This window comes from Scyliorhinus canicula, chromosome 2 (assembly GCF_902713615.1).
Source record: "Scyliorhinus canicula chromosome 2, sScyCan1.1, whole genome shotgun sequence".
Classification (NCBI taxonomy): domain Eukaryota; kingdom Metazoa; phylum Chordata; class Chondrichthyes; order Carcharhiniformes; family Scyliorhinidae; genus Scyliorhinus; species Scyliorhinus canicula.
The window spans coordinates 84,951,579-84,964,044 of NC_052147.1; the positions used below are offsets into that span (position 1 = coordinate 84,951,579).

At 46.3% G+C, this 12,466-nt stretch overlaps 1 protein-coding gene across 2 annotated transcripts in view; it reads left to right on the top strand.

Annotated features, from left to right (window-relative positions):
• psen1 (presenilin 1) overlaps window positions 1–12,466 on the top strand; it is a 97,561-nt gene that overhangs the window by 34,911 nt on the left and 50,184 nt on the right. For both annotated transcript variants that reach the window (XM_038781739.1, XM_038781748.1), the window contains 2 exons: window positions 6,203–6,344; window positions 11,044–11,111. In XM_038781739.1, coding sequence (XP_038637667.1) covers window positions 6,203–6,344; window positions 11,044–11,111 — 210 coding nt within the window. The remainder of the gene's footprint in view (window positions 1–6,202; window positions 6,345–11,043; window positions 11,112–12,466) is intronic.

The following is a 12,466-nucleotide window of genomic DNA, read 5'->3' on the forward strand; positions in this document are numbered from 1 at the left end:
TGTATAAGGGCACCCAGATCCCTTTCTACATCGATATTTCCACATAGATCACCATTTCAATAATACTCTTCCTTTCTGTTTTTCACAGCAAAGTGCATTATTTCACATTTCGCCACGATGTATCATCTGCCAGATGTCACTATATATCTCGTGAACAGCTGGGGCCCATTTTCTTGAATGTGTCCACACAAAGTAACGTGCAAGGTTTTTCAATATGTCCTACTGATTTGTCTTTCCCTTGCAGGATTTTCTTGTGCACTATGCTTGTCACACATTCTGACCTCCTTTATTAATGTTTAATAACCCACTGTAACATGGTTGCAGGAGGACTGGGATTTAAATATCCACGGGTACTTATTACACAGGTTGGAACAGGCGATGGAGCTGCTTTTTAAAAAATATATATATTTTTATTCTCCTTCACATTTTCTCCCGAATTTATACCCACCAACAATAAACAATAATCAGCAACAAATATGTCAATCCCCATAACAATAACAACAATCCCATCCTCTCTCCAACCCCCAAACATCAGCCCGCATGACAAAAAGGAATCCGGGATTACCCATAGTCACCCTTAATACACACAGAACCCCCCCAACTAATGTTCGATGTTATCCAGTTCTTGAAAGTGCATAATGAATAATGCCCATGACTTGTAGAGTCCTTCCCCTCAGTTCAAACCTAAGTATTCCAACAGGTCCCCCCGCCACGCCAGGGCACAGGGTGGAGAGGCTTCTCTCCACCCCAGCAGGATCTGCCTTCGGGCGATCAACGAGGCGAAGGCTACGATATCTGCCTCCGCCCCGTTTCCAACCCTGGCCAATCCGACACCCCGAATATGGCCTCCCGGGGACCCGGGTCCAGTTTCAAGTGCACCACCTTGGAAATTACCCTAAAAATCTCTTTGCAGTACTCCCCTAGCTTTGGACAGGACCAAAACATATGAACGTGATTAGCACCCCCCCCCATCCTCGCCTTCGTGAGGTGTGCTCTGTATACCACCTTCAGCTGTATCAGCCCCAACCTCGCACATGAGGTGGAGGCATTTACTCTCCGGAGCACCTCACACCACCTCTATAACCTCTCCCAGCTCTTCCTCCCACTTTGCTTTGATCCCTTCCAGTGGTGCCTTATCCTCTTCCAAATAGCTCCATACACTGCTGACACTACCCCCTTCTCCAGTCCCCTTGTCGTCAGCACCTCCTCCAGCAATGTGGAGGCCGGTTCCTCCGGGAAGCTCTGTATCTCCTTTCTGGCAAAATCTCGAACCTGCATGTAGCTAAACATTTCTCCCTGCTCCAGCCCATACTTTGCTTCTAGCTCCCTCAATCCTGCAAACCGACCCCTCAGAAACAAATCCTTTAGCATCTTTATCCCCTTCTCTTCCCATTTCCGAAATCTTCCATGCCACCTCCCTGGCTCAAATCTATGGTTCCCCCGAATCAGCATATTCCTTGACTTTGCCCCCAACCCGACTGCCTCCAGATTTTCAATGAAGCTATTATTACCAGACTCCCAGAGTATTTCCTCGGAGCTATCGGGAACGGCTCTGTTGCTAGTGCTTTCAGCCCTGACCCCCTGCACAAACTGTCCACCATTCTGACCCACTGGGAATCAGCCCCTCTGATCCAGCCCTGCACCTTCTCCACATTCACCGCCCAGTAGTAGTACATCCGGTTCGGGAGACCCAAATTCCCTGCCTGCCTTCCCCTCTGTAGCAGCACCTTTCTCACTCTGGCCACCTTCCCTCCCGATATGAACAAGTTAATCCTTCGCTCAATCTCCCTGAAAAAAGCCTTTGGCAGGAAAATCGGTAGGCATTGAAAAATAAACAGAAATCGCAGCAACACATTCATTTTGCCCGCCTGCACCCGACCCGCCAGTGACAGAGGGAGACCATCCCAACTTGCCAGATCGGCTTTCACACTCCCCACAAAACTAGTGATATTGTACCTGCGAAGCCTCCCCCACTCCTGGGCAACCTGCAGCCCCCCATTCCCGGCCGAGACACCACAAAATACTCACTCTTGTCCAGGTTCAGCTTGTACCTCGAGAAAGACCCAAATACTCGCAGTAGCTCCAATAGTACCCCTATCGACACACTCGCGTCCGACACATACAGCAGCAAATTGTCGGCATACAAGGGCACCCTGTGCTCTATCCACCCCGCACTATTCCTTTCCATGCACCCGAACTTCTTAATGCGATGGCCAACGGCTCAATCGCAAGTGCAAACAGCAGGGGGGACATAGGACATCCCTGCCTGTCCCACGGTGGAGAGAAAAGTATCTCGAGCTGATGTTGTTTGTCTCCTTCGGCTCATTATATAATAGCTTTACCCAGTTCACAAATCTTGGTCCAATCCCAAACTGCTCCAGAACTGCCATCAAGTATCCCCATTCTACCCTGTCAAATGCCTTCTTGGCGTCCAATGCCACAACCACCTCTTTCCTTCCTTTCCGCCGGTGGCATAATGATGTTCGAAACCCTCAACGTTCGAAAAAAGCTGCCTCCCTCTCACGAAGCCCGTCTGATCCTCACCTATCACCTTCGGGAGGCACTCCTACCCGCCAGTACCTTCACCAATATTTTTGCGTCCACATTCAGAAGTGATATGGGCCTATACGACCCACACTCCGTCGGATCCTTATCTTTTTTTAGCAACAGTAAAATTGATGCCTGCCCCAAGGTTTGTGGCAATACCCCCTTCCCTATCACCTCTTCAAATATCCCCACCATCAGGGGTGCCAGCTCATCCTTGAATTTTTTATAATATTCCACTGGAAACCCATCCGGCCCTGCCACCTTCCCCGACTGCATCCTCCCAATCACATCTTTTATCTCCTGCTCCACTATTGCTTCTTCAAATGTCCCCATCCCCTGGCCTCGGTTACTCCAACTCATCTAGAAATTCCTGTATCTTGCTGTCTCTCCCGGGTGGCTCTGAACTGTCCAACCTCTAATAAAACTCCTCAAAAACCTTGTTAATCAGCTCCGGGGCCAACACCAACTTCCCTGCCCTATCCCTCACCTGGATAATTTCCCTTGCCACTGCTTCTCTCTGGAGCTGACCTGCTAACATACCCCCTACCTTATCTCCATGTTCATAAACTGCACCCCTTGCTCGTCTCAGTTGGCGCACCGCCTTCCTGGTGGACAGGCGGTTAAAGCTCGCCTGTAGTTCCTTCCTCTTTTTTTTTCCAGCTGAGATGGAGCTGCTTTATTGGTTAAAGATGACATCAAGGCTGTATTAAGAAATTATAGTGGCACTAAGGGCCAAGATGTTGAATCGATCTGGTTGGAAATAAAAAACAAGGGACAAAACTCTAGGAGTAATTTACAGGCCCTTGAGCAATACTTCCAAAGTGGGCCATAGTATAAACCAAGAAATAATGAGGGCCTGTGAGAAGGGCACAACGGTAATCATGGGTGATTATAACATGCATATTGACTGGACTAATCAAATTGGCATGGGAGATTTCATAGAATGCATGGGGGATTGTTTCTTAGAGCAATATGTCATGGAGCCAACCAAGGAGCAGGCTATTTAGGATTTAATATTGCGTAACAAAGGGTTGATAAATAGTCTTGTCATTAAGGATCCTCTTGGAAGGAGTGATCATAGCATGCTAGAATTTCAAATTCAGATTGAGTGCGTTTTAGCATTGAGCAGAGGCAATATACAGGCCTGAAGAAAGAGTTAGCACAAGTAGGCTGGGCACAAATAATTGTGGGTAGTACAGTTGAGGAACAAAGGTGGATGTTCAGGGAGATATTAACACAATGTATATTCCTGAGAGAAAGAGGAATTGTAAAAGGGAGAACGTTCCATGGCTGAGCAAGGAAGTCAAACAGGACATAAAAGGCAAAAATAGAAGATACCATTAGGTAAACTGGTGGATTGGGAGAATTTGGGGGTCAACAAAAAGATATTAACAAAAAAGCTAAGATGAACTATGAAAGGAAACTAGCAGGGGCAGCAGGGTAGCATGGTGGTTAGCATAAATGCTTCACAGCTCCAGGGTCCCAGGTTCGATTCCCGGCTGGGTCACTGTCTGTGTGGAGTCTGCACGTCCTCCCCCTGTGTGCGTGGGTTTCCTCCGGGTGCTCCGGTTTCCTCCCACAGTCCAAAGATGTGCGGGTTAGGTGGATTGGCCATGCTAAATTGCCCGTAGTGTCCTAATAAAAGTAAGATTAAGGGGGGGGGGGTTGTTGGGTTACGGGTATAGGGTGGATACGTGGGTTTGAGTAGGGCGATCATGGCTCGGCACAACATTGAGGGCTGAAGGGCCTGTTCTGTACTGTTCTATGTACTGTTCTATGTACTGTTCTATGTACTGTTCTATGTTCTATGAAAACATAAACACTGATACAAAGAGCTTCTATAAGTATTTAAAGAGGAAGAGAATAGCTAAAGTAAATGTTGGCCCTTTAGTGGACAATACTGGTGAGGTAATAATGGGGAACACAGATGGCAGAGGCACTAAACCAATATTTTGCCTCTGTCTTCACGGTAGAGATTAACTATTTTCCAAGAACTGCAGTTAATGCAGAGGAATCTAGTGCAAAACCATCACTAGGGAGAAGCTATTGAATAAACTAATGTGACTAAAGGCAGATAAGTCTCCAGGACCTAATAGCTTGCACCTATGGGTATTCAAGGAGGTGGCAGCAGAGATAGTGGATGCATTGGTTATGATATTTCAGAACTCCCTGGATTGTAGAACGGTCCCAGTGGATTGGAAGCAAGCTAATGTGACGCCCCTATTCAAAAAGAGGGAGAGACAAAAAGTAGGAAACAATAGACCGGTTAGTTTGACCTCTGTGGTGGGGAAGTTGCTGGAATCAATCATTAAGGAGGAGACGACTGAACATTTTGAAAGAAAGCTCAATCCACCATTGTCGGCATGGTTTATAAGTCATGCTTGAAAAACTTGCTTGAGTCTTTTGAGAACGTAAGGTGGATAAGGGGGAGTTTGTGGATATGATGTATCTAGACTTCCAGAGGCATTTGACAAGTTGCTGGATGAAAGATTGATCCAGAAGATGAGATCGTTGGGGGAAGAATACTGGATTGGATTGAGGATTGGCTGACTGGCAGAAAGCAAAGGGTCGGGTTAAATGGGTCCTTCTCTGGCTGGCGAACTAACTAGTGGGGTGCCGCAGGGGCCAGTCGTCGGACCTCCACTGTTTGAAATCTATATGAATGATCTGCAAGCAGGGACAGCATGTAACATGGCAAAATTTGAGGATCATATTAAAGTAGATGGGAAAGCAGGCAGTGAAGAGGAGACACAGATTTTGCAGACTGATATGGATAGGCTAGGAGATTGGACCAAAAATTTGGCAGATAGAGTTTAATGTGGATCAGTGGGAGGTTATCCATTTTGGCCAAAAAAATAGTCGGGCAAATCATAAATGGTAAACAGATTCAAAATGGGTCTGGGCAGAGGGATCAGGGTGTCTTTGTTCATGAATCGCAGAAAGTCAGGATGCAGGTACAGCATGTAATAAGCAAGGCGACTCGAATGTTAGCGTGTCTGCAAAAGGACTGGAGTATAAAAGAAGTGTTGCTGCAATTGTATAGGGTGTTGGTGAGACCGCATCTGGCATGCTGGAATCCATAGAACTTAGCCTAGCATATTGATGATAACGGGGAGTGAACCCAAGGATGCAGAGCAATGCGAGTTCCAGGGTACAAGGGAGACCATCCAGGGGAGGGGGGGGGGGGGGGGGGGGGGGGGAGAAAGAGAGAGAGAGAGCTGGGGGGAGAGTCCTGGGAGGTGGGGAAAGAGACTCCAGGAGAGAACAGGAACAGACTTTATGGGCATAGCTGGGCCTGGAAGTTCCCTGACTCTGTTTTTAGCACACAGTAATTGCACACAGTAATTGCATTCACTACATTTTAAGATATCAGCACTCCTATAGATTATAAAAATGAGAGGAGAGCTTGCCAAATCCTTTAAAACATGTCGAGCAGTCAGAAATTGGGCATATAGTTCTAAATGTTTCAATTGGGACTTGTGGCTCTAGTCCCAGTGGTGTCTCCATGCTGACTCCTTCCTATGGTGAAGTTGCTGTATTCATATTTTGGGTTGCCTATTGAGAATCTTAAATTTTTGTTAATTGCTACGAAAACTGGTATTGGATCATGATTCTGAGAATGCCCTGAGTTGTGGAATACTGTATTTGCTTTCAGGTTGTACACTCCATTCACCGAAGACACAGACACCATTGGAGAGCGAGCTGTAAACTCCATATTGAATGCCCTCATTATGATCAGTGTCATTGTTGTAATGACATTAATTCTTGTCCTTCTCTACAAGTACAGGTGCTACAAGGTATGTGTTCACAGGTTCAAGACTCGTATATTTTGCCCAGACCTTTGTTCATGTAAATTTCTGACTTCCCCTTTTCCAGTGATTCATGGAATAACCAAAAATAAGATTGCAGCACCTTTGGAGAAGTGGGTAAAATAGTTCTCCTGCACAATTAAGCTCTAACTTCTAAGTTAATGTTTCTCTGTTCTGTATCATTTCAACATCTCTTCCCCCTGTCCAGGAAATGTTGACATTGTCAGCAAATGTTGTTGTTTCACAGCCCCCAAATATCTATAGACTAAACAAGTGGCCTTGGCTCTGGTCTCAGTGGCGCCTCCATCTTGACTCCTTCCCACGGTGAAGTTGCTTTATTCATATTTTGCTTTCTCTGGTTTAGCCAACTTCTAGTCCACTTCAAAACTTTTCTTCAATCCTAATTTGTCTACAGCTCTTCAGATTCTTGCAAACGAATTGCTTAGGCATTTGCTGAAATTTTTTTTTTTTAAATTCAAATTAAAGAATTTCCCCTGTCCACCAGGTTAGTCATTTCCTCATTGAACTCCTTTGTTCTGCAAATCCATCCTGATCCCCCTTATAAACCATTTAATGTTGCAGGAGCCAGGGAGGAAAAAGCAACATCTCAAAGACAGTAATATCTATTTGCTGGTGTGAATAGGAATAATAGGATGAAATATGTTAACGTATGGTTGGAGAGATGGTGCAGAAAGGAGGAACCTGAACCTAATTTAAAATCCGCCTGAGCAGGGGGAAATTTATTCAAAACACGCCACCACTTTCAGGGCAGTAAATGATTGGCAGAAAATGCTAATCTTGCAAACTGCTCCCATCCTAGGCAAAATAAGATTCAACTTCTGAGAAGAAAGAAGAAATGGGGTACTGCCACGAGTACTGAGGAAAAAGGGAGCTGTTCCATTGAGATATACTCCAGTTATACCTGCTTGGGATCAGATTTTTGGCAAATGGTATAATCATGGCTGTGGATAGGGGTTTAAACAAAAGGAAAGGGGGTGGCAGATGCAGAGAGATTTAGAAATCTAAAGAAAGTTGCAGCACTAAGAAGTTTAGGGATTTTGATAAAGACGAGCAGAGTGGGACAGGAAGAGGCTACGTTTTAACAATAATAGCATCAGCAAATAAGGGCTCTGCAAGAACAGTAGTTTATAGGGGGAAAAGGCTCTTTAGCACCACAAAGCATTTGTGGCAAATTGGTGAACTCATGGTACAAATAGAAATAAATTGTTTAGACATAGTCACCATTAAAAGGACATGGTTACAAGGTGATGCAGGTTCAAGAAATATTCCAGAATACACAATATTTAGAAATGAGAGACAGAATGGAAAAGGAGAAGTAACCCTGATAGTACCAGGTGACATACAGACCGTAGTAAGAAAGTACCTTGATGTGGAGGGTGGCGATTAGGAATGACATGTCGGGCTGCACGGTGGCACAGTGGTTAGCAATGCTGCCTCACGGCACCAGGGAGCCAGGTTCAATTATGGCCTTGGGTGATTGTCTGAGTGGTGTTTGTACTTTCTCCTTTGTCTGCGTGGGTCTCGTCCGGGTGCTCCGGTTTCCTCCCACAGTCCAAAGATGTACAGGTATAGTGGATTGGCCATGCTATTGCCCCTTAGTCTCCAAAAGGTTACAGTGGGGTTACTTGATTACGGGGATAGGGTGGAGGTGTGGTCTTAAGTAGGGTGCTCTTCCAGTGGGTTGAACAAAGAACAAAAAGTACAGCATAGTGCTTAGGCCCTCCAAGCCTGCGCCAACCATGCTGCCCGTCTAAACTAAAATCTACACTTCTGAGGTCCGTATCCTTCTATTCCCATCCTATTCATGTATTTGTCAAGGTGCCCCTTAAACATTACTATCGACCCTGCTTCCACCATTACCACCTCTGGCAGCGAGTTCCAGGCACCCACTACCCTCTCTGTAAAAAGAAAAAAAAAACTTACCTAGTACACCTCCTCTAAACCTTGCCCCTCGCACCTTTAAACCTATGCCCCCTAGTAATTGACTCCTCTACTCTGGGAAAAAGTCTGACTATCCACTCTGTCTATGCCCCTCATCATTTTGTAGACCTCTATCAGGTCGCCCCTCAACCTCCTTTGTTTCAGTGAGAACAAACCAAGTTTATCCAACCTCTCCTCGTAGCTAATGCCCTCCATACCAGCCAACATCCTAGTAAATCTCTTCTGCACCCTCTCTAAAGCCTTCACATCTTATTGGTAGTGTGGCGACCAGAATTGAACACTATACTCCCAAGTGTTGCCTAACTAAGGTTCTATACAGCTGCAACATGACTTGCTAATTTTTATACCTTCATATGCCTTCTTGACTACCTTCTCCACCTGTGTTGCCCCTTTCAGTGACCTGTGGATCTGTACACCTAGATCTCTCTGACTTTCAATACTCTTGAGGGTTCTACCATTCACTGTATATTACCTACCTGTATTACACCTTCCAAAATGGATTACCTGACATTTGTCTGGATTTAAACTCCATCTGCCATCTCTTTGCCCAAGTCTCCAAACGATCTAAATCCTGCAAAATCCCCTTGACAGTCCTCATTGCTATCTGCAATTCCACCAACCTTTGTGTTGTCTGCAAATTTACTATTCAGACCAGTTACATTTTCATAGAATTTACAGTGCAGAAGGAGGCCATTCAACCCATTGAGTCTGCACCGGCTCTTGGAAAGAGCACCCTACCCAAGGGTCAACAACTCCACCCTATCCCCATAACCCAGTAACCCCACCCAACACTAAGGGCAATTTTGGACTCTTAAGGGCAATTTATCATGGCCAATCCACCTAACCTGCACATCTTTGGACTGTGGGAGGAAACCAGAGCACCCGGAGGAAACCCACACACACGCGGGGAGGCTGTGCAGACTCCGCACAGACAGTGACCCAAGCCGGAATCGAACCTGGGGCCCTGGAGCTGTGAAGCAATTATGCTATCCACAATGCTCCAAATTTTCCTCCAAATCATAGAACATAGAACAGTACAGCACAGAACAGGCCCTTCGGCCCTCGATGTTGTGCCGAGCAATGATCACCCTACTTAAACCCACGTAACCCGTATACCCGTAACCCAACAATCCCCCCATTAACCTTACACTACGGGCAATTTAGCATGGCCAATCCACCTAACCCGCACATCTTTGGACTGTGGGAGGAAACCGGAGCACCCGGAGGAAACCCACGCACACACGGGGAGGACGTGCAGACTCCACACAGACAGTGACCCAGCCAGGAATCGAACCTGGGACCCTGGAGCTGTGAAGCATTGATGCTAACCACCATGCTACCGTGAGGCCCATATATACACACTACGAACAGCCAAGGTCCCAGCACTGATCCCTGCGGAACACCACTAGTCACAGCTCTCCAATCAGAAAAGCACCCTTCCATTGCTGCTACTCTGCCTTCTATGACTTAGCCAGTTCTGTATCCATATTGCCAGCTCACCTCTGATCCCGTGTGACTTCACCTTTTGTACCAGTCTGCCATGAGGGACCTTGTCAAAGGCCTTGGTGCAGACTCGATAGGCCGAATGGCCTCCTCCTGCACTGTAACTTCTATGATTCTAGAATGAACAAAGGGAAATTACAGCACAAAAACAGGCCCTTAGGCCCTCGAAGCCTGCGCCAATCCAGATCCTCTATCTAAAACTGTCGCCTATTTTCTAAGGATCTGTATCCCCCTGCTCCCTGCCCATTCATGTATCTGTCAAGATGCATCTTAAATGACGCTATCGTGCCCGCCTCTACCACCTCCGCCGGCAATGTGTTCCAGGCACACACCACCCTCTGCGTAAAGAACTTTCCACGCATATCTCCCTGAGACTTTTCTCCTCTCGCCTTTAACTCGTGACCCCTAGTAATTTAGTCCCCCACTCTTGGTGGGGGGGGAAGAAGAAAAGAAAGCTTCTTGCTATCCACCCTGTCTATACCTCTCATGATTTTGGAGACCTCAACCTCTGTCTTTCTAATGAAAATAATCCTAATCTACTGAACCTCTCTTCATAGCTAGCGCCCTCCATACCAGGAAACATCCTGGTGAACCTCTTCTGCACCTTCTCCAAAGCATCCACATCCTTTTGGTAATGTGGCGACCAGAACTGTACACAGTATTCCAAATGTGGCTGAACTAAACAAGAGAACACATCCAACTGAGGGCAGATAGGTCCTTGGCTTAAAATCATCTTTATAAAAAGCACAGCTCTTCTGCAATCTTGCAGTAGACTGTCAATCAAAATTTAGTGCACCAGTCCATGAACTGGTCCAGATGGGTAGCACCTCTCGCCTCTTAAGAGACCAAACTGGTCATAGCCGCTAAATCACAGTATGCAGACACCCTTATAATTCACAAGCTATCTGAAGAGGAACTCTGCCCTTTTAGGCTGGTTTAGCTCATTGGGCTAGACAGCTGGTTTGTAATGCAAATCAAGGCCAGCAATGCAGGTTCAATTCCCGTACCGGCCTCCCCAAACAGGTGCCGGAATGTGGCGACTGGGGACTTTTTGCAGTAACTTCATACTTGTGACAAGAAAAGATTATTATTATTATTTACTATCATGTCATGGGGATCAAAACCAAATTGTATTTCTAACAATTAATGTGGCCCTTTGGAGGGCAAAAATCAGCCAAGCTTTTTCATGCCTGAAGCCTTATTTTTGGTCTTATTTAAACAGGTCATTCACGGATGGCTAATAATCTCATCACTCTTGCTGCTTTTCTTTTTCTCATTCATCTATTTGGGGTAAGTTCAAACTTTTTTTCTTAAAGGTGTATCTGCACTTGTGTTTTATTTAATTGTTTGTCTGCCACAAATCCTGATGCCATTTCACTAATTGGAGGCATTATCAATTGTGATGAGGATAATCTTGAACATCCAAAGGACATAGACATATTGGTGGATTGGGCAGATCAGTGGCAGATGAAATTCAAAGTATCAGTGTGAGGTGAGTCATTTTGGTAGCAAGAATGTTGAGAGACGGTGCAAAATTTTATTTTGAAAATATTTTCGGATTTTAACATTTTATACATAAAACAATGCAGAACACCAGAAACCACCCCCAGTCCACCAATCAACACCCCAATAACTAACACCCCCACTCCCTAGCAGCTGACAATAACAAGCTTTTCTCTCTACCCCAATCTTGCACCACCTCGCCCTTCGCCAGCCACTGCCACTCCTACTTTGCCTCCCTATTTACATGTGCCTTAAACGAGATGATGTCACCCCTTACCACACTGGCGAGACTTGCCCATTCTTATTGAACCCTACATAATCATCAATCACCTTTCCCATCCTCACAGAACTCGGATCTGCAAACTGCCGCATATCCAACCTCTGTGCAGGCCCCTTCTTAAGGACCACATCCACCAAATGCTGAGCATGATCTGAAGTGACAATCGCTGAGTGGTCAGCTTTCCTCACCCCTCAATGAGCACACGCGCGCCCCTCCCCGTGCATTCTATCATAGCCCAAGTAGAACATCTAACTCACATAACCCTCCGGAAACCTAACCTGGTCCTTCACCCTCAAATGCGCATCATCGGCTCTCACGGTCTTTAAATGTGAGAAAACCCCTGCTTCACTGGTCCATCCAACCCTAGCACGTTCTATGCTGTCATTCGGAATGGAAGTCCCTCGCCCCACCCCATGAGCAAGCCCTACCCCGTAGTCCCCATCAGACAACTTACCCCTTTTCCCCCACACCCTTTTTCCCCCAGAAACCCCCAACCACTTCTCTCTGCATACTCCCCATCTCTTCTCCCCCCCCCCCCCCCCCCAAAACCATTCACACCTCCCCGACCATTCAAAACCTGTCCACATACGCTCGGCTGGACACAGCCCCTCCTGCCCCCCCCCCCCCCCCAACTTGCTCCTGTTCACTAACCAACTTAATTTGGCTAGTGAGGTAGCCCCTGCCAGAGTCCCCTCCCCCACATACCTAGTACAAAAAACAGAATAAAACCACCTCCCACACCCAGCCAATCTGAACAACGAAAGATGATAAACCCCAAACCAAGTGGAGAAAACCCCAGCACATTATCCCAACGTCCACAAACCATCCCCTCCCATATGAAAACCAAGTCCAAACTCTGTTC